General features: G+C 39.4%; 1 protein-coding gene across 1 annotated transcript in view; it reads left to right on the top strand.

The window, feature by feature from the left end:
* Positions 1–18,573, top strand: part of LOC132895234 (transcription factor 4-like) — a 289,660-nt gene extending 271,087 nt beyond the window's left edge. The window contains 4 exon segments of the mRNA XM_060935585.1: positions 485–635; positions 6,677–6,906; positions 12,215–12,376; positions 14,029–18,573. Of these exon segments, the coding sequence (XP_060791568.1) occupies positions 485–635; positions 6,677–6,906; positions 12,215–12,351 (518 nt within the window). The 3' untranslated portion in view covers positions 12,352–12,376; positions 14,029–18,573.
* Positions 18,574–26,223: the final 7,650 nt, after the last annotated feature.

Here is a 26,223-nt window from a genome sequence, read left to right as displayed (position 1 = left end):
AAAATGTGCAGAGCAGAGGAGAGACCACTTCGTAGGTGCCCAATGGGCCCGTGAACTTCTCACAAAACACGTCCAAATCTTTGCAGTTTGAACATTCTTGGGCAATGAATGCAACATAAATCCAGCTTCTGTCGTGTTCCTGCACTGGCCAAAAACACATCTACGTGGCATGGCGATAAATTAGCTTAAAATGGAGGATCGGAGTTGCAGTCCACTCTGTGTTTTAGTATAGCGGAAATGGCGATGAGACCAATAGACTTCCTGCTGTGACGTTACGGACGTCAAGGTCATTCACTCAGACTGCTACCTATATAAATCACTTTAATAGTAAAAATTACTACGTATATTAGATTTATTGTTAACGCTTAAAACTATTCCTGTGCCACTCCTGAGGTCTCAAGGCATTTATAAACGAAAGTGAGGCCATGGTGCTGCGTATATGCTTTAAGGTACAAGTTGTTTATTTACCTCTCCCTCTCTGCAGCGCTCTCCAGTGGACTGCAGGGCCAGAGCACGTCTTCAGTGAGCTCAGAGATTAAATCAGAGGACGAGGGAGATGAGAACCTGCAGGACACCAAACCTTTGGACCCCAAGAAGGAGGACATGGACAGCAAGGAGCTGAAAGCTATAGAGAGGTTAAGATCTAGGTAAACCGTTAAAGCTGAGTGCTCGCTTCATTTAATTCCTTCACTGGATTTTGATGAAGTGACTCATATGTCGTGTGAGACAGCTAAATGCAGAGAGACTAAAGAATTATCACAAAGCTCAGATTTCTCCTGTGAATATTTGTTTAAAATTTGGATGTATAATTTGTCACATACATGCAGTAAAGTCGAAGTCCACTATCAAAAACCTTTTATTTCATCAGTTATGAAATGTTTTCAGTATATTTTTTTTGCTTATACAAGTCCCAGACTGGATGATAATATGGACAGAAAGCAGTGAGGACAGTGATGCTTAGAGCTTAAGTTATTATCGTGATTTCTTATGTCTTTAAAGGAACAGTCCACCGTACTTCCATAATGAAATATGCTCTTATCTGAATTGAGATGAGCTGCTCCGTACCTCTCCGAGCTTTGCGCGACCTCCCAGTCAGTCAGATGCGCTGTTACTCCTGTTAGCAATGTAGCTAGGCTCAGCATGGCCAATGGTATTTTTTGGGGCTGTAGTTAGATGCGACCAAACTCTTCCACATTTTTCCTGTTTACATAGGTTTATATGACCAGTGATATGAAACAAGTTCAGTTACACAAATTGAAACGTGGCGATTTTCTATGCTATGGAAAGTCCGCACTATAATGACAGGCGTACTAACACCTTCTGCGCGCTTTGGCAGCGCATTGATACCTTCACTCCTCTTCGGGCACGGCCAGCTCCGTATCAATGCGCTGTCGAAGCGCGCAGAAGGTGTTAGTACGCCTGTCATTATAGTGCGGACTTTCCATAGCATAGAAAATCGCTATGTTTCAATTTGTGTAACTGAACTTGTTTCATGTCACTGGTCATATAAACCTATGTAAACAGGAAAAACGCGGAAGAGTTTGGTCGCATCTAACTACAGCCCCAAAAAATACCGTTGGCCATACTGAGCCTAGCTACATTGCTAACAGGAGTGACAGCGCGTCTGACTGCGTCTGACTGACTGGGAGGTCGCGCAAAGCTCGGATAGGTACGGATCAGCTCATCTCAATTCAGATAAGAGCATATTTCATTATGGAAGTACGGTGGACTGTTCCTTTAAGAAACAGCAATTAACACTTTACCATTTGACTGAAATTAGTTAGCACAGTTTAAAAAAATATGTAGACAAGAAGCATGTGAATACAATATTCAGGCCACGAAATAAACCTGTAAGTGTTTCATAGACAGGTAAAAAAAAATCTGAAATAATATTTATTTAAATATCCATCCATCCATCTATACTGCTTATCCGACTGGGTCATTGAGGGAAAGCTGGAGCCAATTTCAGGTGAGAGGTTGGGTACTCCCTGAGCAGGTCGCCAATCTACCACAGGGTTATTTATAAATAATATTGGCTGGCATTGAGTGGTATATCAGATATATTCCATTCAGCTAGCATGATACTGAACAAGTCGAAGACGAGTTCAATATCATGCTAGCTGAATAGAATATATCGGATATACCATGATAAAGCCAGCCGATATTATTATTATTGTTATTATTATTATACATACACATTCCTTTCAGGTGTTCAACGTGTCTTTCTCTTTCAAAATTCTCTCAAAAGCTTCTGTATTTAACCAAGCAAACCTGGCGGCCATGTTTGTTTACAAATTGTCACAGTCGCTCGCTAGCGTAGACGTTTTACGTCTCCGACGTATGATGTCATGTTGTCTTGATAACCATGCAATATCGTAAACCATATTCAACGCTCATTCTCCATTGGGTAGAGTGATGTAATACACGTAAGATAAGCGATATGCTGACAGTATTGCATGCTCTCAAACCAAATGAATGAAACCCGCTACAAGGGAATAGAACATGTTTTTATTCCATCGAAAAAGTGTCCTGTATGTATAATAATTATTTATATACTATTTATCAAATCTATAGCACCACCAAGTTTTGGTAGTGGACTCAGACTGCTGTATACAGATTTAATTATTTTATCAAAAACCCAAAAGTCCAACATACACTATGAAATTTATTTTGTATAATATTACACAAAACAACGTATTTTCTCAAACACACACACACATTCTCGCTGAGTTATTCCCAGTTTGTCCCGGAGTTGAGCCGGGTTTTAGCTGTCTCTCACACATCAGAGTAGGGTAGCTAGAATCCCAAAAATATTCCCAAAGACCTCCAGGATAAACTCCACATTTACAACAAAATGGAGTTTGTACTTTTTTGCCTGGACTCATTTTGATTGACACCAATCTGACAGTTAGTAGTTCGTTTACTTTTTGTTTTGTTTTGGGTTTATTTGTTTTTGTTTTTCCATTAATGTTGATGTGTTTTTATTATGTTAAGTTACACTTGACTTAATGTTAGTACAGTACAGAGGTGGACAAGGTACACGACTTCATTACTTAAGTCAAACTACAGACCCCACTGGTCAAATGTTACTTCGATACAAGTGAAAGTTGTCCAGTCAAATGTTTACTGAAGTTAAAGTACTGAAGTACTTGCTTTTAAAAATACTTAAGTATTAAAAGTACATTTTCTGTCAACACATCGTTGTATTATTGCCACAACGCTTACAAAACCTAATGCCGTTACCAAAGATAGAAATGTGAATTCACAAAATGAATGCATGCTGTGCATCATGGTGGGTTTAACGTTAAGCTAGCTAGTCAGTGAAACGCCACCTGACATGCTAGCAAACTCTTTTCAAACTCGAAATCATATTGGGTAGCTAACGCGACTAGAAAAGAAAGATTTCTACATTCTGTTTATTTGGCAAGATTATGCTAAAACATTTCTGAAAGGACTTCAGATAAGTTAACATTATTCATGTTAGCGTAACTCTGTTTTTACATGCTAACTAGCAGTGTCCAAGTTAACTAGCTATGTGTCAACGTTAGCCGTGGACAAGGCGATGGCAACTTGGTGAGCAAATCCATAGAAAGTCATTTGACTAACTAGACCGTATAGCTATTGCAACGTTATCACTAGCTCTAAAAGCACAGACAACTTTGTTGCAAGCTTTCTCTTGGGATAAAACATTTATATACTTCAATATGCTTCCGCAGGTTGGATGGCGAGTTTTTGTAGACTGTGATGTGGTTCGTTTTCAGCAAACTAAGCAAGTATTTAAAACAAAATGCATCTTTAATCCTTTCAGAAAATTGAAACATGGGTTCTCGGTATAGACCCTTTTCACTCACGTGACCTTCGTAAACGCGACCGCCATTTTGGACATGAAGAAATAACGGTTTATGGCACAGACCCTTTCGGTTCTCGCTCATCTAGCTGCTACAATGACTGCTTAGACTGCAACAATAATACCTAACACACATTTAAGTATCCGTCGTAAAGACGTGAAACTCGTCGAGTGACGAGTGTGTTCATTGATAAGCTAACACAATCTAAATGTAGACATGCGTACCATCACACTGCCCTGGCGCTGTGTACAGTTTACCTTCTATGGTTTGTGCACTCACTATTTGCCATTACTTTCTCCAACCCAGTGTTCAAACTATGCTGATATTTTCGGGGGGTCCCTTTTTTTCCCGGGGGGGGGCGCTTGCGCTTGTCTCAGAGCGCGGATCTCCAAACACATGAGAAGCCTATCTTACGCACATATCACGCGGACTCCACACCTCCACACACGCATCGCGTCTGAAGTCATAACTCATCAGGGGAAATCGTGTCCGCATTGGCATGTTCAAAAAACAACCTCGCATCAACAATGATACCACACGCAAGAAAAAAAAAACAGTCAGGCTACTCAACACATCTGATCCACAGCAGCACCAAAGCAGCACTGGAAATCATGTCAACAACCAATCTTCCATTTCAACACGCGTCAACAAACAAATGGCACCACAAACATGAACGAATCGGTCAGGCTACCGATTCCAAACCCACAGCAGACGAATAATTAAATGCATCTTACCTTAAAGCAGAATCGACCACAAAGGAAGTCTGTTGGCACTGTTGGCACACTTCCTTTCTACTAGTTTGTGTCCCCAACCTGGCAGCAGCAGTCATTGTCATATCGGTTTATTTTATCTTTGATGTAAACACAACACTTCGGATATGCAAATGCTTCCCGTTACACACGATTGCTATGTCAATAAACATCATTTTGCCAATATTTTAGAGACCATCCATCTTCTCCGTCGGTCAGCATCTGTCGGGATCCGATAAAATGATAAATCTTGCCTTGTGTGTTGATGGTTACTACATCCAGGTGCACAACAATATAATGGCATGATGGAAGTCTTGCTGAAAGTAAAAACTTTCTTTGATAGCTATATTCCTTTCGATGCTTCGCCGTCGTTCCTCGTTGTTGGCTGTGGTAGACTACTGGTAGTTCATGTCCAAAATGGCGGCCGCGTTTGTCGTGACGTCACGTGAAAAGGGTCTATAGCCATGGGTGCGTGTGCATTTTCCAGAAGAACCGCCTCCTTCCATTCTGCCATCAACTGATCGTGTTAAATAACGCTGCTGAGAAATCATTGAACTTGATTTTATACAGTCTATGGACGTGAAGTGAACCTAGTGATTAGTGATGGGCTGTCTCAGTGTGACCTGCAAAAAAAACAATCACGTTTTAGAAAAGAAAAGAAAAAAACATCCACTTTCAAAGGTGTGTCATAGTAACGAGGACCTTGACAGAAATGTAGTGGAGTGAAAAGTACGATATTTGCCTTTCAAATGTAGTGAAGTTAAAGTCATAAGTTTCCAAAAAAAAAATATTCAAGTAAAGTACAGATACTCAAAAAGTGTACTTAAGTACAGTACTCAAGTAGATGTACTTCGTTACTGTCCACCTCTGGTACGGTACCGTACTTTAAAATGATTGCACTGATTATAAGACAGACAATAATAATAATAAACTATAAATGATGAACTTCTACACCCTGGTATGAAAGTACGAGGATGCTTTCACATATGCAGTATTTAGAGTGTTGTAACTTACCCTGAACTGGCTGTTGGACAAGTCTTTATCCGAGTGTGTGTCATTTTCCCATCACAAAGCTTTACCCAAGAAACATAGATGTTCTCTGGAGATTATCGGTTGGTGACTTGATTGACGGAAGTAATTTCGAAATTAAACCACGTGTCTGTCTCATTTGACGTTAACATGCCATGTTTCTTTTCTCGACTGGACCAATAAGCCAATTACCGAGGCGTTTGACTGCAGAATTTGTCAGACAATTAAAATAAGCCATTATATATCTTATGTATGAAGCAACCTAAGTGAATTGGAAGCCATTTTAGACTTTTGATAGAAGAAGCTTTGGCAGACTGCATTACTGAAGAGTTTTCTACTGGTCGAGAAGTGTTTCCAGCCAGAAACATTATTTGTAATGACTGTGTTTGACCAATCAGTGGTCTGCACTATTATTAGCTCCACCCGTACAGTATGTACTAGAAGTGTAACAGTTTAGCCTGCGCTCTTAGGTATGGTATGACTCATGAGATGGTGGAAACAACAACAGCATGGAGGATTGTGGGTAATTTGCTGAACTTAGCCACACTCCCCACTGAAAAGAGACTTGTTGAAGAGTAAATCTGGTACTAGATTAAAAGCAGCGTGACGCACTGAAAAACTGTGAAATAAGCAAGTGTATGCTCTTTTCATCAGGCAGGGTGAATAAAAAGCTTTTCACACAGACTCTATTTAAACACTGTCGTGAATAATTTGTGCGTATGTTTCAGCCCTGGCCCTCCCCACACTAATTATTCACCAGTAGGATGATTAAATTAAAAATTATTCAGATTTGCAAACAACTAAACTTGGAATTGTTAAAAAAATTGTCTTAAAAATTATAAACCTTATAAAATTTTGTTGTAATATTTGATTACTTGTCTGATGTTGAATCCCAGTGTTCCCAGGCTCCGGATCCAGTGTAACCCTAACCAGGAATGAGCAGTTGCTGAAAGATGAATGAATGATTAGTAAAATTAAAACAGTTTTAGCAGTAGGCTCACTTTCGGAATCTTTTGTCTCTCCTGGCCAATTCATATCACATGCTTGCAGCACCAATGATGATGAGGATCTGACTCCGGAGCAGAAGATCGAGCGTGAGCGTGAGAGACGGATGGCGAATAACGCACGAGAGCGTCTGCGTGTACGAGACATTAACGAGGCATTTAAGGAGCTCGGGCGCATGGTGCAGTTGCACCTGAAGAGTGATAAACCACAGACCAAACTGCTCATCCTGCACCAGGCTGTCGCTGTCATTCTCAGTCTCGAACAGCAGGTCCGAGGTCAGTAACATTCAATTACTCTCACTGTTCAATCCCATTCAGCTCAGTTCAACCGGCTTAGCAGTACGATCCATTATGTCTCAGTGTTCAGCCACCCTGAGGTCAGGGCATATTACATCAAAACACAGATTTAGTGAAAATAAAGTTGAACTGATCCTGTGTCAGTTTCTGTTCAAAAAACTTTTCCATTCATATATGTTATTTACCAGCTGGGAGGTCCGTATCATGAAATACCGTGACCGAGGTCTTGAAAGTACTGAGCGAGGCCCTCTGGGCTGAGGTCAGTATTCAAGGCCGAGGTCACGGTATTTCACCATACGGACCGACCTTAAGCTGGTAAATAATATATTTATTTTTTTCTTTACCAAGTTCTAACAGAAAACGAGAGCGCCCGAAAGGGAAAACCGAGCCGAGGCGAGCCGTCACAGCTGTAATGCAAATGGCTTCCTCCTCGGTATACAAGTGCACTTTCATGGCAGGAAAAACTACATTTTGCCGCCTATGTAGTCCCCTATTTATACAAATAGGAGTCATTCAGGATTCAGCCATGTTTTTGCTCGGCATTAGCAAGTTAGAGGTTTTTAGCTTTCTCCTGAAATGTCTTATTTTATTTTGTCTTCCTCAGGGTAGTAAAACTCACCTTCGCTGTGAACACTGTCGTTATCGCTATCCATGCTGTAAAATTAATGCTATTTTGAATCCTCATTCACGGCTGTAATGCAAATGGCTTCCTCCTCGGTATACAAGTGCACTTCCATGGCAGGAAAAAACTACATTTTGCCACCTGTGTAGTCCCCTATTTATACAAATAGGAGTCATTCAGGATTCAGCCATGCTTTTGCTCGGCGTTAGCAAATTACAGGTTTTTAGCTTTCTCCTGAAATGTTTTATTTTATTTCTTCTTCCTCAGGGTAGTAAAACTCGCTTTCGCTGTGAACACTGTCGTTATCGCTATCCATGCTGTAAAATTAATGCTATTCTCCTGAGAAATGCCGGCAAAAATTTACAAGATTTTTGATAATCTTATAAATACATCTTATTAAAAAAAAGATAAATGTTGACAAAAACTGCTACTATGTTTGTTGTTGTTGTGAACGAGCGAGTCGCCAGAGGTCCGTAACCGGGGTCCGTACCATAGGATACGGACCCGCTCGCCAGCCAATCAGAGCGCAGGATTTGGACTGCGAAAAAAATGTATTTTGTTAATCATAATTTGCTTTTTTTTAAAAAAAACATTTTTCTTCGTGTTTCTAGTGTAAAATCCATACACATTTATTTGCTTAATGATTAACAATTATTCGCCGAAGGCTCAGTGAATATCGGTGAATAATAACAAAGACGAACTTGAGCTTATTATTCACCGATATTCACTGAGCCTGAGGTGGATTATTGTTTTAGTATAAATATACAGGTGATTATTTTTTTTAAATCGTATTAAAAATAAACTATATATTTCAACGTTCAAAAGTGGCAGGCACATGTAATGCGCGCAGGCTTGTGTCACTTATCCACATAAAATACTTGGTTGTGAAATCGATAAAGTAAATCACAATTCGGCCTTACCTTTGAATAGTTTTAGACCAAACTTTTAGGAACAGCATTTTCTTTCATCATTTGTAATTCTTCCTCACTTACGGTGACAAAGCGATTAGCCACCATTTTGCCGAGTCGCGTGAAGACGAAGAAGAACAACTTTATTCATCACACGCATTTAACCCATCTGAAGCAGTGAACACATACAACCCCGATTCCAAAAAAGTTGGGACAAAGTACAAATTGTAAATAAAAACAGAATGCAATAATTTACAAATCTCAAAAACTGATATTGTATTCACAATAGAACATAGACAACATATCAAATGTCGAAAGTGAGACATTTTGAAATTTCATGCCAAATATTGGCTCATTTGAAATTTCATGACAGCAACACATCTCAAAAAAGTTGGGACAGGGGCAATAAGAGGCTGGAAAAGTTAAAGGTACAAAAAAGGAACAGCTGGAGGACCAAATTGCAACTCATTAGGTCAACTGGCAATAGGTCATTAACATGACTGGGTATAAAAAGAGCATCTTGGAGTGGCAGCGGATCTCAGAAGTAAAGATGGGAAGAGGATCACCAATCCCCCTAATTCTGCGCCGAAAAATAGTGGAGCAATATCAGAAAGGAGTTCAACAGTGTAAAATTGTAAAGAGTTTGAACATATCATCATCTACAGTGCATAATATCATCAAAAGATTCAGAGAATCTGGAAGAATCTCTGTGCGTAAGGGTCAAGGCCGGAAAACCATACTGGGTGCCCGTGATCTTCGGGCCCTTAGACGGCACTGCATCACATACAGGCATGCTTCTGTATTGGAAATCACAAAATGGGCTCAGGAATATTTCCAGAGAACATTATCTGTGAACACAATTCACCGTGCCATCCGCCGTTGCCAGCTAAAACTCTATAGTTCAAAGAAGAAGCCGTATCTAAACATGATCCAGAAGCACAGACGTCTTCTCTGGGCCAAGGCTCATTTAAAATGGACTGTGGCAAAGTGGAAAACTGTTCTGTGGTCAGACGAATCAAAATTTGAAGTTCTTTATGGAAATCAGGGACACCGTGTCATTCGGACTAAAGAGGAGAAGGACGACCCAAGTTGTTATCAGTGCTCAGTTCAGAAGCCTGCATCTCTGATGGTATGGGGTTGCATTAGTGCGTGTGGCATGGGCAGCTTACACATCTGGAAAGACACCATCAATGCTGAAAGGTGTATCCAGGTTCTAGAGCAACATATGCTCCCATCCAGACGACGTCTCTTTCAGGGAAGACCTTGCATTTTCCAACATGACAATGCCAAACCACATACTGCATCAATTACAGCATCATGGCTGCGTAGAAGAAGGGTCCGGGTACTGAACTGGCCAGCCTGCAGTCCAGATCTTTCACCCATAGAAAACATTTGGCGCATCATAAAACGGAAGATACGACAAAAAAGACCTAAGACAGTTGAGCAACTAGAATCCTACATTAGACAAGAATGGGTTAACATTCCTATCCCTAAACTTGAGCAACTTGTCTCCTCAGTCCCCAGACGTTTACAGACTGTTGTAAAGAGAAAAGGGGATGTCTCACAGTGGTAAACATGGCCTTGTCCCAACTTTTTTGAGATGTGGTGTTGTCATGAAATTTAAAATCACCTAATTTTTCTCTTTAAATGATACATTTTCTCAGTTTAAACATTTGATATGTCATCTATGTTCTATTCTGAATAAAATATGGAATTTTGAAGCTTCCACATCATTGTCTCATTCTCATCTCATCTCATTATCTCTAGCCGCTTTATCCTTCTACAGGGTCGCAGGCAAGCTGGAGCCTATCCCAGCTGACTACGGGCGAAAGGCGGGGTACACCCTGGACAAGTCGCCAGGTCATCACAGGGATGACACATAGACACAGACAACCATTCACACTCACATTCACACCTACGGTCAATTTAGAGTCACCAGTTAACCTAACCTGCATGTCTTTGGACTGCGGGGGAAACCGGAGCACCCGGAGGAAACCCACGCGGACACGGGGAGAACATGCAAACTCCGCACAGAAAGGCCCTCGCCGGCCCCGGGGCTCGAACCCAGGACCTTCTTGCTGTGAGGCGACAGCGCTAACCACTACACCACCGTGCCGCCTCCCACATCATTGTATTCCGTTTTTATTTACAATTTGTACTTTGTCCCAACTTTTTTGGAATCGGGGTTGTGCATGCGCGCACACGTGAGCAATGAGCACACATACCCAGAGCAGTGGGCAGCCATACTAACAGCGCCTGGGGAGGTACCTCAGCCCAAAGCTGTTCCATATTAACCTTTGGACTGTGGGGGAAACTGGAGCACCCGGAGGAAACCCACACAGACACGGGGAGAACATGCAAACTCCACATAGAAAGGCCGTCACCGGCCACGGGGCTCGAACCCAGGACCTTCTTGCTGTGAGGCGACTGTGCTAACCACTTACACCACTGTGCCACTCGAGGTGATTATTGAGAAATAGTGCAAATTTCTCAACCAATCAATCGCACACGATTTCCTATAATTGCCTCCTAATTTATACTAATAATAAATAACCACCCAATAAACAGCAAGGGACTTTCTAAAGCATGTTTTTCATAGCTTTGACCATAGGCCAATCTATGCAAATCAAATCACTTATACCCTCACTCATCCTACTTACACTACCTAATTTTCACATCTCATCTCATCTCATTATCTCTAGCCGCTTTATCTGTAGTCGCAGGCAAGCTGGAGCCTATCCCAGCTGACTACGGGCGAAAGGCGGGGTACACCCTGGACAAGTCGCCAGGTCATCACAGGGCTAACACATAGACACAGACAACCATTCACACTCACATTCACACCTACGGTCAATTTAGAGTCACCAGTTAGCCTAACCTGCATGTTTTTGGACTGTGGGGGAAACCGGAGCACCCGGAGGAAACCCACGCGGACACGGGGAGAACATGCAAACTCCGCACAGAAAGGCCCTCGCCGGCCACGGGGCTCGAACCTGGACCTTCTTGCTGTGAGGCGACAGTGCTAACCACTACACCACCGTGCCGCCCCCTAATTTCACATTGTTTATTTAATTTTCTTACATTAACTAGTTTATAGGTTTGTTTTAACAGTTTCCCCTACAGTAATATTTTGTGATTATTAAGGCTCTTTATACCTGGATCTTTGTTTTGTTTTTACATTGCGTGAAATAGTTCTTCTTTGAGGGGTGGTGTAGTGGTTAGCGCTGTTGCCTCACAGCAAGAAGGTCCGGGTTCGAGCCCCGTGGCCGGCGAGGGCCTTTCTGTGCGGAGTTTGCATGTTCTCCCCGTGTCCGCGTGGGTTTCCTCCGGGTGCTCCGGTTTCCCCCACAGTCCGAAGACATGCAGGTTAGGTTAACTGGTGACTCTAAATTGACCGTAGGTGTGAATGGTTGTCTGTGTCTATGTGTCAGCCCTGGTGTACCCTGTCAGCAGGGTGTACCCTGCCTTTCGCCCGTAGTCAGCTGGGATTAGGCTCCAGCTTGCCTGCGACCCTGTAGAACAGGATAAAGCAGCTAGAGATGATGAGATGAGATGAGATGAGATGAGATGAGATGAGATCTTCTTTGCAGTTTCACCTCTTACCACTTGGTGGCAATATTTCAACTTGTTTCAACTTAATGCAGACCTTTGTGTGCTGTTGATAAAGGCATGCTGAGGCACAGGGGGTCCATTGTATAATACTTTTAACTAGAAACATTTAAATAATTGTGTGTGTATGTGTGTGTTTATTCCTCAGAGAGGAACCTGAATCCAAAAGCAGCGTGTCTAAAAAGGAGAGAGGAGGAGAAAGTGTCCTCAGATGCCCCACCTCTCTCAATGGGTGGAGCTCACCACAGCATGGGCGATGCCTCCAATCCAATGGGACAAATGTAAAAAGCCACACCTCCTCCCTAAAATGGTCAGATTTCACTTTACACTAATCTGCTGTTGCTTATGTGTACCGTTTTTCCTGACCTCCTCCCCCCCCAAAAAAAAAACCTTCAATTTGGTTCCACAAATAAACAAATTGTTCATCTGGATTAAAAAGTGAAAATTGTTTTCCATTTTTGTTCAGAAAACTTGATTTATAACTTAACAAAAGGGTGAGAAAATGAGCATAGCTATTTTATTCACCTGATTGGAACAACATTGTTGTGAATGGCAATAAAATCGAAACAATAGAGTTGAATATAATCCTCCACCCTCATTTAACGCTGGGTACATTTTAACAACAGATTGGCAGTAAGTGTGTTTACAGTGTGGTTTTGCTGGTAGATTTTTCGTTTCTGAATGTTTATGATGTGTTAAGTCATAGTCATGAGTGAAAAATAAATAGAATACTTTGGAACTGCATCTGTATAGCATAAACAGGTTTCAGTAAAATGATTTGGTGTTTCATAACTTCGATATACAGTACGTTTGATGACGCTATAGCCGAGCCACAGAGTGATGGCCAAGTTTTGGCCCAGACTTACCGCTTTCATCTGACCCACATAACGTTATATTGACCACTAATTGAATATAGCTCTGAATATAATCATTAGGTGTCATTGATTGCATTTCCAAATACTGTGTGTTTGCTCAGAGGGTCATCTGTCGCCAACAGTACAGTTGTGTTTGTCGTAACTAACACGGATGTGTCTGAAGTCAAATATATTGGCCTGGAATCATGTAGAGTAAAAATGTTTGTTTAATGTCATTTTTAATGTTTAACTGTATAGTAAACCCACCTTTTTTACAAACTTTACAAACCTCCATTAAATACCTTGATGAGAAAATGTTTACCTGTACTTCAGATAACAGACAGACCCCTCCTTAAGTACTTATAGAGATCAGAATTTTTTTTTTTTAAAGTTATGAAAGTTGAACTTTGTCTGCTGGCACGTTGAGTCAAAGGTTGTGGTTGTAGGGTCAGTATACCTGGGTGATGAGTAGATAACTTTACAACGTGAATACACAGCTATTAATATTATATATGATATGACAGTGTAGAAACCTGAGCCTGTCAAAAGCCGAGAGCTCTTTAACATCACCAGCTATCAAAAACAAATTTATAAATCGGCAAATAATATTTCTCTAACAAGATTCCATCATTTTCATTGACAGAATGGATAGATACTGAAATAAATATAAATAAATGCAATCATTAAGAGACCACATTTAAAACTGTACTTACAATTTGAACGAAATACACAGAAGTACATGAATTTATTCAATATTTTAAGAAAAAAAATGGAATTGAATTTTTTCACAATTTTTTTCATACAGATAAAAATGATTTGTCTCAGATATAAAGAACGAATTTTTGAATAATAATTTTAACATACATTATAATTTATATCTCTGTATTAATAAGTTGCTGACACTATCATTTCTAGCATTATTAAGATCCTGCGAAATTAGGAATATTTATATCACGGTTCATCAAAAAATCATGAGTGTTGCCTGTGTTCGAGTTTTTATTCTGAGTTATTCAGCATGCACCACTTGTGCATGTTTGAGTGCATAAATGAAACCATTTCAGTCTCATTAATCAGTCTCTCTCTCTCTCTCTCTCTCTCTCTCTCTCAGGTCAAAGCTGCCAGACTTTATGAAAATGATGAGTGACCACTTCCTTTGACAACATCATTTCCTCTCCTGAAAGTCTGTTAAACAATCAAATCTGACCAGATCAATCAATCAATCAATCAGATTTCTGATGAGTCACCTTATTTTATTCATTCCTCTCCATGATCCCTTATGTTTCTTTCTTTTTTTTAACATAATAACCTGCTCTCCTTTTCAATGAAAACATTCCCAGTTATTTTTTAAAGGAACAGTAAATATTTATGATGATTTTTTTTTCATTTCTTTTATTTAGAATATGTGCAAATGGTTGGGGGAATCTTCAAACATATCATGATGTAAAACGTTGAAAAAAAAGGGCCATTATGGGTTTTACTGGCAATCTGGTTTTGGTTTTTTTTTTTTCGTACCATGGACAAAAATCCTCTCGCACTTTTGTCTTTCCGAGCGAGTAGATTTGTAGTATGGTTTCTCAGAAAAGAGGGAGAGTTAGCCACAAACAACAGTGTACAATTTCACAAAATGGTGTAAAAACCTGCAATAACACTCCTTTAAAGAAAAGAAAAAAGAAAAAAAAGTGTACTTCTAGCACAGTGGTTCAAGGAAGATACTACTGTGTGTTTTAAAAGGTGTGTGAGTACAGTGGGACAAGAAAAGACTTTTTAACCAGCAAACTCCCAGGTGAGATGGAGATTTTAAACAACTTCGAAGGTCATTCCAGCACATTAAACAGATTTTATCTTACAGAATGGAGACTATTGCAGAGAACACGCTTTGCTTTTCAGAAGTGTAGATAACGCTATCGTGCAGATTTCAGTGCTAATCTCTCTCCTTACATGTCGGAAATGGCTACATCCAGCTATTTAAATCATCAAACCAGACTTTTTTTTTTCTTTTTTGCCCCACCTCTCTCTCTCTCTCTCTCTCTCTCGGTGTCTCCTTTTCCCTCTTGTCATGCCCCCCAGCAAATGCAATTTTAAACACGCTACACTTGTACCAACGTGCCTTTTAGAGTTCATATCATCACACAGTGCGAGAAGGACGTTATCAGAAACATTTTTTTAGGATGCAAGCTTAGGGAGAATTGTTAGTCATTAGGTCTATGCAGTCAGGTGTTTTACAGCCTGGGATTTAAAAAAAGTCAAAAGGAAAAAAAACGTATTTTTTGGATAAACTGTATTTAATGTACTGTATGCCTATATGTAATTAGAAGGCGTGTCCTGGACAGAGTATCGTATGTATATTGCGATTCTTAGTCCTGCCCTGAGTCCACCTTAAACCCTGCTCTCCCTTAAAGCTCACGGTTTCCATTGACACGTCTGTTATCAAGCGTTGTATTATAGCTTATTACCTGCTTTTTATGAATATTGGCTTGTCTGTGAGCCGCTGTAGTCTTCAGTACAAATGTGTGGTTGTATGTGTAAAAAAAAAAAAAAAAGACTCTTCTTTCTCTTTTTTTTTTAAATCTTTGTCTGTTTTGGTTTCTGTTCAAAAAAAGAAAGAAAGAAAAAGGGGAAAACTCTTGTTCAGCCGTATGAGATTCAACAGCGGCTCCTGCTTTTTTCTGGTTTGTTTGTTTGTTTTTCCTTCTCCAATCAACACGAGGCACTGAAACTGGAAAAAAAAAATTTATTAGAATATCAATATATATAAATGTAGAAATATATTCAATATATATTAAAAAAGTGTTGTTTTCAAAAGGAGAGATTGATGCAGAATGGTTTTTGGGGTTATTTTTTTTTTCTCCTGGAGTGTCTGTGATGCATCAGAGTTCATTTTTAAAAAAAAGAGTGAAACGTGACTCCATAGTGATCCGATGTGTCATGTGACAGTACGGAAAAGCCTCTGCAGGACAAAAAGGATCAGAGGCCAGCTCGCCCGCTGGCTACAGAAACAGACATTTGTACATTTTATGCAACAAATGCAAACTCAAACCATTATTTTGAAATCGTGTATGTAAAAGTTATATTTTTACATGTAGACTGTTGTTATTTTGTGTTTAGATAAAAACATTGTATCAGTTTCTCTTTTTTTTCTTTCTTTCTTTCTTTCTTTGTTAAAAGGCGAAAAAGTAACAGTAACTCTGTGTGTTGAAAAAAACGTATCACGTTTGAAATTGTAGTGAGGTCAAAAAGCTTCGAAATTGTTTCTTTTAAAGAAAAAAAAACCTTGTTTATATTTCTGGGAACGTTTTTCTTTTTAAAGAAAACAGGAGGTTGGAAAACAAAGGTATATAATATTTGTCTCAATCTCTATGATCATGACATTGCCATGTTTAATTGTACTTTTTGAAGAGATGTGTGTAAATAGTCAAGGTTTGTCATTTGGGTTACTGCGGACAGTAGAGTAACATGGTTTTAGATTCAAACCCAGCAGTTTTTTTGTTTGTTTTTTGTTTTTTCTTCATGGCCAGGTGTTAAAGTAAATGACTCTGCTGTCCGTCCATGTCAGCAATCAACAGTCCTTTTTGTAAAATACTGAAGAACAGAATAATTGGCTCAAGTCAGTTTAATATGGTGCTTCAAAGCAGGCATTTGCCATTAGCTCTTAAAATTGCTTTTTGTTCTGTGTAAGTTATGTCTCTGGTACAGACGGTTTGTTTTTTATATCTTTAGATTATATCACGGTTAAATTGTGCTTTCAAAGACTGACAAGTTCACTGCAGTGTTTCATCACAGAATACACTGAAACAGCACTAAGAATTGTGGGAAATGAGAACTAAATTAGTCAAATAAGTTTTGTTTTGTTTTTTTCTTTCTGCAAAGGCAATCCTTTTATACCAGTAATGTTGGTGAAATAAGTGGAAAAAAATTGTGCCACAGATTCTTCAGTTATTTTCTGATTGTTTTCTCGCTCTCTTTGTTCATGCTGTATATATAGATTTTTTTTTCTGTTTTACAGCTTGTTATAAGAAACAAGCTCAAATACAGTGTTCTCCACTGACCATTTATCCTTGCCCCCATCCCAACACACACATGCGCACATACACACGCAAACTTCACTAAAATTTGAAGCTGGTTTGATGGAATAATGAACTAAAATTTTGCCACCAGAATGCATTTGTTTTCAAATCTGATAGCTAATAAAAATAAAGAAAGGGAGAAGGGCAGGAGCTTTGGATTCAGTTTTGTTTTTTGTTTGTTTTTTTTTAAGCAGGAAAACACTTTGTCACTGCCAAATGCACTCTGGAAAACATGCCAGTATTTGTAGGTTCATTACACGGTAATGAAAATGTCTTAATCCAGAATGAGATTAGTCTCTGTCACTCCAGCTGTAAGATTTCTGACAGTGGAAGTACTCTATACTTTTTGTCCCTCCATCCTATTTTAATTCTATATCACCACTGAAAATACAAACCTATTCCATTTGTCTTCAGGTTTTGTTTGTTTGTTTGTTTGTTTGTTTGTTTGTTTGTTTGTTTGTTTGGGGGGGTCATGAACGGTGACGCTTGTCATGTGCACATTTGTGGAAGAGGTCTTCCATGATGGTTTTCTTTTCAGTTAGAAGTAAAGCTCATTTCTTAATTCATGCAACGACCTTTAAAAAAAAAGTGAAAAAAAATTACGAACAAGCACAAAATGACTGGAAAATGAACACATCTACAGGCAAAAACGAGCCTGTTAATTACAGTATTACTTTCCCATCCTATGTGGTTTTAGACATGCTCGTTTCAGAGTATTACAGTCGTGTGTCATTGTACAAAAAAAATGGATATGTGGCCTTTTTTTCCATTCTTGTAACTTGTGATGCAATTACATGAAGAAAATACAATAAGCAGAGATTTCCCGTATACCAGTGCCTGGCTTTTTGTTATAAAACTTCTTTTTCTCTAGAGCTCTTTTGCTATAAATTAGACTAGCACACCCTATTCTTCGAGGAGAAATGAGAACTAAATTACACATATTATATTTGGCTCATTTTTTTGCAGGGGTAATCATTTTATATCAGAAATATTGACAAAGTAAGGAAGGAATCAGAACCAGCCGAAATGGCCAACTCCGAAGTATTCCATTTTTTTTTTAATAACGTGAAAAGAAAAAAAAACATTCTTTATTGTACTATTTAATGTTGTTCTGGTTTGTTTTTACTCAGACGAAGCTATATGGTGTGAAAATGAGGGGACAAGCGGATCCAACAAAAAACCTGAGCAGTGGTTCAAAAAAAAACATTAAAACTAAACAACAGTTACACCTTTTTTCCAAACGTGTGGCTGTGTGCCTCAAGCCTTTTATTATAATTTTTTATGTAATTTTTTTTTTGTTGTGTTCTTGTTTATATTCTTTTAATTTCTTACTTTTTTGTTTTTGTTGGTTACTTTTTTCAATTTGAATTATGTTTATTATATTATAATTATAATTATTATTGTCATTGTTATTGTTGTTCCTTGCTTTAAGACTAGTATCAGTGTGTAAACAGATTGTGTGCTGGAATTTTCTCTTCGAGCCAGCTCATCCTCGGCCATTTTCACTGTCGGTTTTCATCTTGTAGTTAATCAATGAAGTCATGTACATGACCATTCTGTAGCAATAAATGTGCCATTTTTATAACCGACTGCTTACATGGCTGTTTGTTTTATTATTGTTGCTTCATTGGCAAACTTCCCCACTACTGCGTTGTGTGATAGTGGAGTTAATTAGGCTTAAGAGGATAAGATAATTGTGACAATCTTAGATATTCAGAGATTGGCCATAAACGTCTACGCTTCTTTTTACATATAGTGTGAATGAGTGTGTGTGAATGTACTGTATGTGTGCATTGTGCTCTACAATGGACTGATGTCCCATCCTGGGTGTATTCCTCCTCACACACAGTCTTTTGGGAGAAGCTCTGGATCCATCACAACTCTGACCAGGATGAAGTGGCTACTGAAGATGAATGAATTCATCAAATAATTCAAAGGTGTGTTTTCTTTTTTTATTTATTTTTTTTTTTTTTTCAGAACAAGGCTTAGGAGTTCAAATAAGGCTTAGCCTTAGTCTTTAATGTTTGGGTTAAAATTGTGGTTAAGGTTAGCACTGAGGGCTTGGGGTGCAGGGTTAAAGACAATGAATAAGAATTATAGTTAAGTAAAAGTAAATTGGGGTTGAGGTTAAGTATGAAGCAAAGTGGTTAAGTGTTAACTCTAATTATGAAAATATTTTAGCAATTAAAAATGGGTATTACAGTTTGGTTAATTATAAAGGTTAGGTTAATTAATTCTGGTTATGATGTGCAATATGGCAGCGGTTCTCAACCTTTTCTACTTTAAGGCCCATCTATTTATATTGTAACGAGTCAGGGCCCATTAAAAAAAGACCCCCAATTATTTTGGCTCATCTATTCTATTAGAATCTAATAATCTATTGTAAAGTGTATTAATTGGATGCAGCATCACTCCCTGTTACAGATGGGAGCCCAGGAATTAAATACATGCAATAAAAACAAACTGTTTTTAATTGTAGGTATTGTATTTAAAATTGTATGGATGTGCCAGAAGCCAAACCATGCATGCAGGACATTCTCACTCAAAAGGGATTAATGATCCAAAAGTGGAGTCTGGTCAATTAACACAAGAACTGATTGCCATGTTTGTGTTCAGCAAACAAGCAAGTTATTAAAACCAAGAAGTGGATATAGAAACCACTCAATGGGATTAGATCCTTACACGCTAACAAAGAAGGATTTTTCCTATGAGTTGGAAAATTATCAGTCTGTTGATTTCCCTGGCATCTCAAACTACCTGGTGCTGCAGACATCGTTCTACATGGACACACAGATGAAAACCTGGAAAAACACGGAGGAGTACAACTTTTTATGTGGGGTTGGGTTAAAGATCTGGGGATCAGGATAATACAAGATAAATCATGTATCGTTTATGCCCGGGTACATAGCATTTCTGGGCTTTTTATACGTGTCTTTGTGATGGTTGTTAGGACACTACAAGTTTTAGTATCGGGTGTAAACAAACCACAGCCACTCAATTCTCAATCCTCCCTGCTCTTCTTTTCCAGCTAAATCATTCACAAAGATCCACAGAAACCCCTTTAAAGACTTGGCTATTGCATGTATTACATATGCATTAGTTTACAATATGGCAACCACGATCAAACAGTAAACTAAAGTGCGTCTGATGACTTAAGCGTCTCCTGAACTTCAAAATATTACAAAATAACAGAAAATGACAAGAATAGTCATTTGCAAATCCAAACGAAATAAATCAGAGGAATTTACAAAACTTTCACTAAGTGATCATTGCAAACTTGAGCGTTCTTCGACTCGGTTCCCTTTCATCACAGCGAAAGGTTCAAGACCCACCTTTCTCATCGTCTTTTGGTAAAATCCTTTGCCCTTTCACCCTTTTTATCACTTCACAGGGAACTCAGAAGAAACTTTTATCAGTTTCAAGGTTTGTTTGATTCAAGCAGCTCAAAACAAAGCAAGCGTAGGGCATTTTAATGACTAGCAAGGTGCCCCAGCAATAGTAACGTTTTGTGAACAGTGAGCTCAGCCGACCACTACTTCGTGTCTTGCATATCTAATAAGGCGGATGTGATTGTCGGATGCAAACCAGCAATTGTACTCAACTAAAAATTAGCTTCAACTTGAAAAAAAATTGCAGCCCACTAGATGGCGCTTCGCAGCCCAGTAGCTGAGAAACACTGCAATATGAGTTATTATTATACATACGGGCCACTTTTTCCATGGAATAAAAACGTGTTCTATTCCCTTCTAGTGGGTTTATTGATGGCATGCAATATTATCATATCGCTTATCCTCCATGTATTACGCCACTCTCCCCAATGGAGAATGAGCATGCAATATTGTTATAATATTACACATTGTCAAGACAACACAATGTCACACATTGGAGCTGATGCGAAGATCCAATGACAAAACTTTTCTGTTGTGCATGCGCACAGTCGTTTCTTTGTCGGCTGGGAAAGAGAGAAGATCCAGTGCTAGGTTTAAGCACTAAATAAATAAACTGAAAACTGAAACTAAAGACATGCTGAACACCCAAAAGGCTACCAAAACTTCATTATATGTTCTTCACGCATATTTACGAGAGAAAAACATACCGACGGACATTGAAAAACTGGAAAAGAAACACGTTGGAGATGTAAAATTATGTAAAAAAGATTCTGCGCTAGCGAGTGACTGACAGTTTGTACACAAACATGGCCAAGAAGTTTGCTTCATTAAAAGTGGAGGATTTAGAGAGAATTTTGAAAAAGAAAGACACGCTGAACACCCGAAAAGCTACCAAACTTTTACTGGATATTCTTCACACATTTAATCTTCCGCATTAAATATATGGAAAAGCTGGAAAAGAGACACGTCGGAGACATAAAACTTCCACACTAGCGAGTGACTGTGATAGTTTGTATACAAACATGGCTGCAAGGTTTGCTTCATTAAAAGAAGATGATTAAAAGCAGAAGATATACAGGGTGTTTCAAAAAAAATTACATTATTTGAGATGCAAATATCCTAAATGATAGCACATTTTTTTAAACACCCTGTATTTTGAAAGAGAAGGATGCGCTGAACACCCGAAAGGCTCCCAAAACTTCACTGGATATTCTTTACGCATATTTACAAGAGAAAAACATACCAACGGACATCGAAAAACTGGAAAAGAGAGTAATAGCAGAAATACTGTCAAAGTTCTACTTGGAGGTGAGGAAAAATGACGGAGACTTTTACAAGAGGACTTCACTCATGGACTTCACTCAACAAAGCACTTTTGTTTTGAACAACTGCAATGTAACAATAAACTATGACCAAAAGTAGCTTTGAACTTGAACTGTCAACCTGGATAGAGCTTGTATACAAGTTGGGTTGTTGTTCAGGATTTTTGGACTTGTACCATTTTTATTGTTAGAACTTTGACTTTGTATATTGGATTGACAGAACATTGAATTACATTTGATCAGAATCAGCATTCAATATTGGTAAGTTACACCCTATTCTTAACTTTTTGTAAAATCTATAATTCTTCCATTGAATGTGTATGTATAATAATGATGATAATAATAATAATAATAGGCGGCACGGTGGTGTAGTGGTTAGCGCTGTCGCCTCACAGCAAGAAGGTCCGGGTTTGAGCCCCGTGGCCGGCGAGGGCCTTTCTGTGTGGAGTTTGCATGTTCTCCCCGTGTCCGCGTGGGTTTCCTCCGGGTGCTCCGGTTTCCCTCACAGTCCAAAGACATGCAGGTTAGGTAAACTGGTGACTCTAAATTGACCGTAGGTGTGAGTGTGAATGGTTGTCTGTGTCTATGTGTCAGCCCTGCGATGACCTGGAGACTTGTCCAGGGTGTACCCCGCCTTTCGCCCGTAGTCAGCTGGGATAGGCTGCAGCTTGCCTGCGACCCTGTAGAAGGATAAAGCGGCTAGAGATAATGAGATGAGATGAGATAATAATAATATTAATATTGGCTGGCTTTTTTTGTGGTATATCAGGTATAGTCCATTAATCTTCGACTCGTTCAATTTCATGCTAGCTGGATGGAATATATCTGATGTACCACTCAATATACCACTCATTTGGAAGAAAGCATGGCCAAATGGTTAGAGAAACAGCTTTGGGACCAAAAGGCTGCTGGTTTGATTCCCTGAACCAGCAGGACTGTCTCAAGTGCCTTTGAGCAAGGCGCCTAACCCCCAACTGTTCTGGCAAGAGTGGTGGCATACCTTGTGTCTGATTAGCCAGAGAAAAACTGATGATGTGATTATCAGTTTGGGCAAGAACCCAGCCATAACTAAAAAAAAAAAACTCAAAGCTCATCTCATTATCTCTAGCCACTTTATCCTGTTCTACAGGGTCGCAGGCAAGCTGGAGCCTATCCCAGCTGACTACGGGCAAAAGGCGGGGTACACCCTGGACAAGTCGCCAGGTCATCACAGGGCTGACACATAGACACAGACAACCATTCACACTCACATTCACACCTACGGTCAATTTAGAGTCACCAGTTAACCTAACCTTCATGTCTTTGGACTGTGGGGGAAACCGGAGCACCCGGAGGAAACCCACGCGGACACGGGGAGAACATGCAAACTCCACACAGAAAGGCCCTCGCCGGCCACAGGGCTCGAACCCGGACCTTCTTGCTGTGAGGCGACAGCGCTAACCACTACACCACCGTGCCGCCCAACCTCAAAGCTAGCCAATATTATTTAAATGTTAAGAGTTTCCAGTGAAGAACGTTCAAGGTCAGAGATTAAAGGTTATGTGTGAGGTTTGAGGGTTAAAATTTGGATGTTAGGTTCGGGTTAGGGTGTTCAGGATTGGTTTTGGGGATTAAGCCAATGACTCACTCATTTTTCCACATACCGGTAACAGGAAAGGTGCGTCTGTGTACTTGATTTCATAGCTCACATTGCCTTCGTTCTTTTTTTGTAATTGTGATGTAATGCAATTGCTTGTCAATGATGTCAGTCATGTAATTGTTTTTCGACATGTCTGAACACATTGAGCAGTACATGCACACTCATCCAACACACCTATCTGTCATGTTTCACCCATTCCCAATAATTGATAATGCAATATATACAGGGATATTTGACATGTAAGATACCAGACTCGTACGTTCTATCCAGGAGGAGGTTTAAAACTATTGTAGTCGTCTCCTCAACTGAAATTAAACCATTTGCAGGATGACAACGTTTTGAACTCACATGATGTGTAATTTATTGTTACTGATAAAGCGGACTGATGTTGGAGGAACGTATTCGGACAGAATAATTTTAGACTCCCTTTTTCCAGAAGACATCAATTTGCATTATTACATGTTGCATGAATTGGACAAATAAGACATTCCAAATTCCTGTCAAATGGATTTAAACCAGTTTCTTGGAATCACACTCCCTATAATGACAAACTCATATGTATACGTACATGATATCAGATATTACTCACACTACAGTGTTACACATGCTGCTCTGTATAAAAGCCCAAGGGTAGCACACTTGTTATGAAATGTTTGGGTGTAGCTAGGAACAAATATCAAAACTGTTCTTCAGTAGCACATGCATCCATATTGAAACTTTTTTTTTTATTGCAAAAAGTTTAGTTAGTGAGAAAGAAATTCAGTTTAATGTCATATATGATATGCATATCAAACTATGAGGTCACATTTATAGTACTACACAATTTATCTTGCTCTCTATTAGCAAAGATTCATACGAGAATACTGTTTTGACAGTTACATCACCATTCTGACACACCACCAAGACAGGGTTTTGACAATTCCGGGTTTTAAAAGTTAATAAAATCCCACACACCTGTTCCAAATCTATAAGCTCACATCATTATTATATATCTGTGTAATACTGAACATGTTTTTGCTCTAGTAAAGTCACAAAAAAACCTTTGTTTTATTTTCATTGGTTAATTCATTTTCCTTGTTCCTGGTGGAGCATTGCATTGACAACAGAATAAAAAGGTCAGTCCCGAGTTTTCTATCCCCATCCACAGATGCAAGCTCCTCCTAGAGGATCCCCAGATGTTCCGAAGCCAACTGTAAGATATAGCTTGGTGATGCCAGTTGGTCCCCGGATTGATGCAGTTATTGCAAGCAAGGGATGTACAACCAAATATTTAATAATTATTCCACGAAATCAAGTCGTACATGAGATATAAGCCATGTACGACAAGATTGAGTGGAATAACTGTTTTTTATTCTATCCACAGTCACTGGATTTTGACAAACAGAGAATTTTTTTTTTTGCAAATTCGAAAAACTTTATAGAAACAAATTGACTTTCATGTTGTTGGGTTGTTGGGGTTTTTTTTGTTTGTTTTTTTTTTGTAAAAAGTGCCGTCTTGCTGTCATGCCGAGGTCCAGAATAGCTTTAGATATTTATTTAATTCTTCCTTGGACATTTCAGTGATGTAAACTTCTTTGAGTTTTTGAACCAGTCTAAAAAAAATCCAACAAATTTTAATGCTTAAAAATGAAGAATCTAAACAAACCAGTGAAATTACAGGAGCAATTTGTGAAAAATGCTATGATGATAATTCTTGAAAAAAAATTTGTAAAAAGATACGGTATGTTCTTACCATGGGCGGGCACGGTGGTGTAGTGGTTAGCGCTGTCGCCTCACAGCAAGAAGGTCCTGGGTTTGAGCCCAGTGGCTGATGGGGGCTGTGGCAGTGGGGGCGTGGTCAAGCATCTGTGACCGGAAGGTGGAGTCAGGGAAGGTAAGTGGCAGAATCACTGCACCTGATGTTAATTAATGTGTTTGTGTGTCTTCCCCAGTGACCGCGCCCTATTTAAGGAGAGAGAGCGAGAGCAGAGGGAGCTCTCCCCCGAACCAGACGCCGGTTGTGTGTGCATGCGTCTGTGTGTTATTAAGTGAGAGACCACTGAAAAGTGTTGAAAATTAAAAGGTTTACCAACCTTAGCTCTGTCCTGCCGTCTTCTGTGCTCCGCCCATTCATATGAACTGCCACAGGGGCCTTTCTGTGTGGAGTTTGCATGTTCTCCCCATGTCTGTGTGGGTTTTCCCTACAGTCCAAAGATAGGCAGGTTAGGTTAATTGGTGGCTCTAAATTGACCGTAGGTGTGGATGTGAGTGTGAATGGTAGTTTGTCTCTATGTGTCAGCCCTGCGATGACCTGGCGACTTGTCCAGAGTGTACCCCACCTCTCGCCCATAGTCAGCTGGGATAGGCTCCAGCTTGCCTGCAACCCTACACAGGATAAGCGGTTATGGATGGATGGATGGATGGATGGATGGATGGATGGATGGATGGATGGATGGATGGAAGGAAGTTCTTACTATCAAATACCTTCATTCCATATTTGATTTTGTTTTTGAGTAGAGTTTTTATTTCGTCCTCAGTTGGTTCAGCAACATGCGCTGCCATTTTTTTCTCTACTCACAGTATATGAGCTGATAGCCTAGTAGTAGAGTAGCCAATCAGAGCGTGCGATTGCTCATATCCGGTGAATGTGAATAGAATAATGAATGGTATTCGCTTTAATACTTTTTCACAATACTTTTGCTCACCTAAAAATTGGGTTGTCTGCAACTAAAGGTGCCATGTTCAAAAGTGTTTAACATGTTTAAATAGAAATATCAGGAAATGAAAGCTGAAATACTGATTGATGGTCTGATATTAATCTCTTGATCTCAAACCCAAAAGAATTGGCACTGCCGTTCCAGTACTTTCAGAGGGGACCATATGTCTGCTACCCATCCTCTATCTGCTCCT

The sequence above is a fragment of the Neoarius graeffei genome, chromosome 12, assembly GCF_027579695.1.
Source record: "Neoarius graeffei isolate fNeoGra1 chromosome 12, fNeoGra1.pri, whole genome shotgun sequence".
NCBI lineage: Eukaryota > Metazoa > Chordata > Actinopteri > Siluriformes > Ariidae > Neoarius > Neoarius graeffei.
Note: the sequence above shows the minus strand (reverse complement) of the source record. Positions and strands in the feature narration are given on the sequence as shown.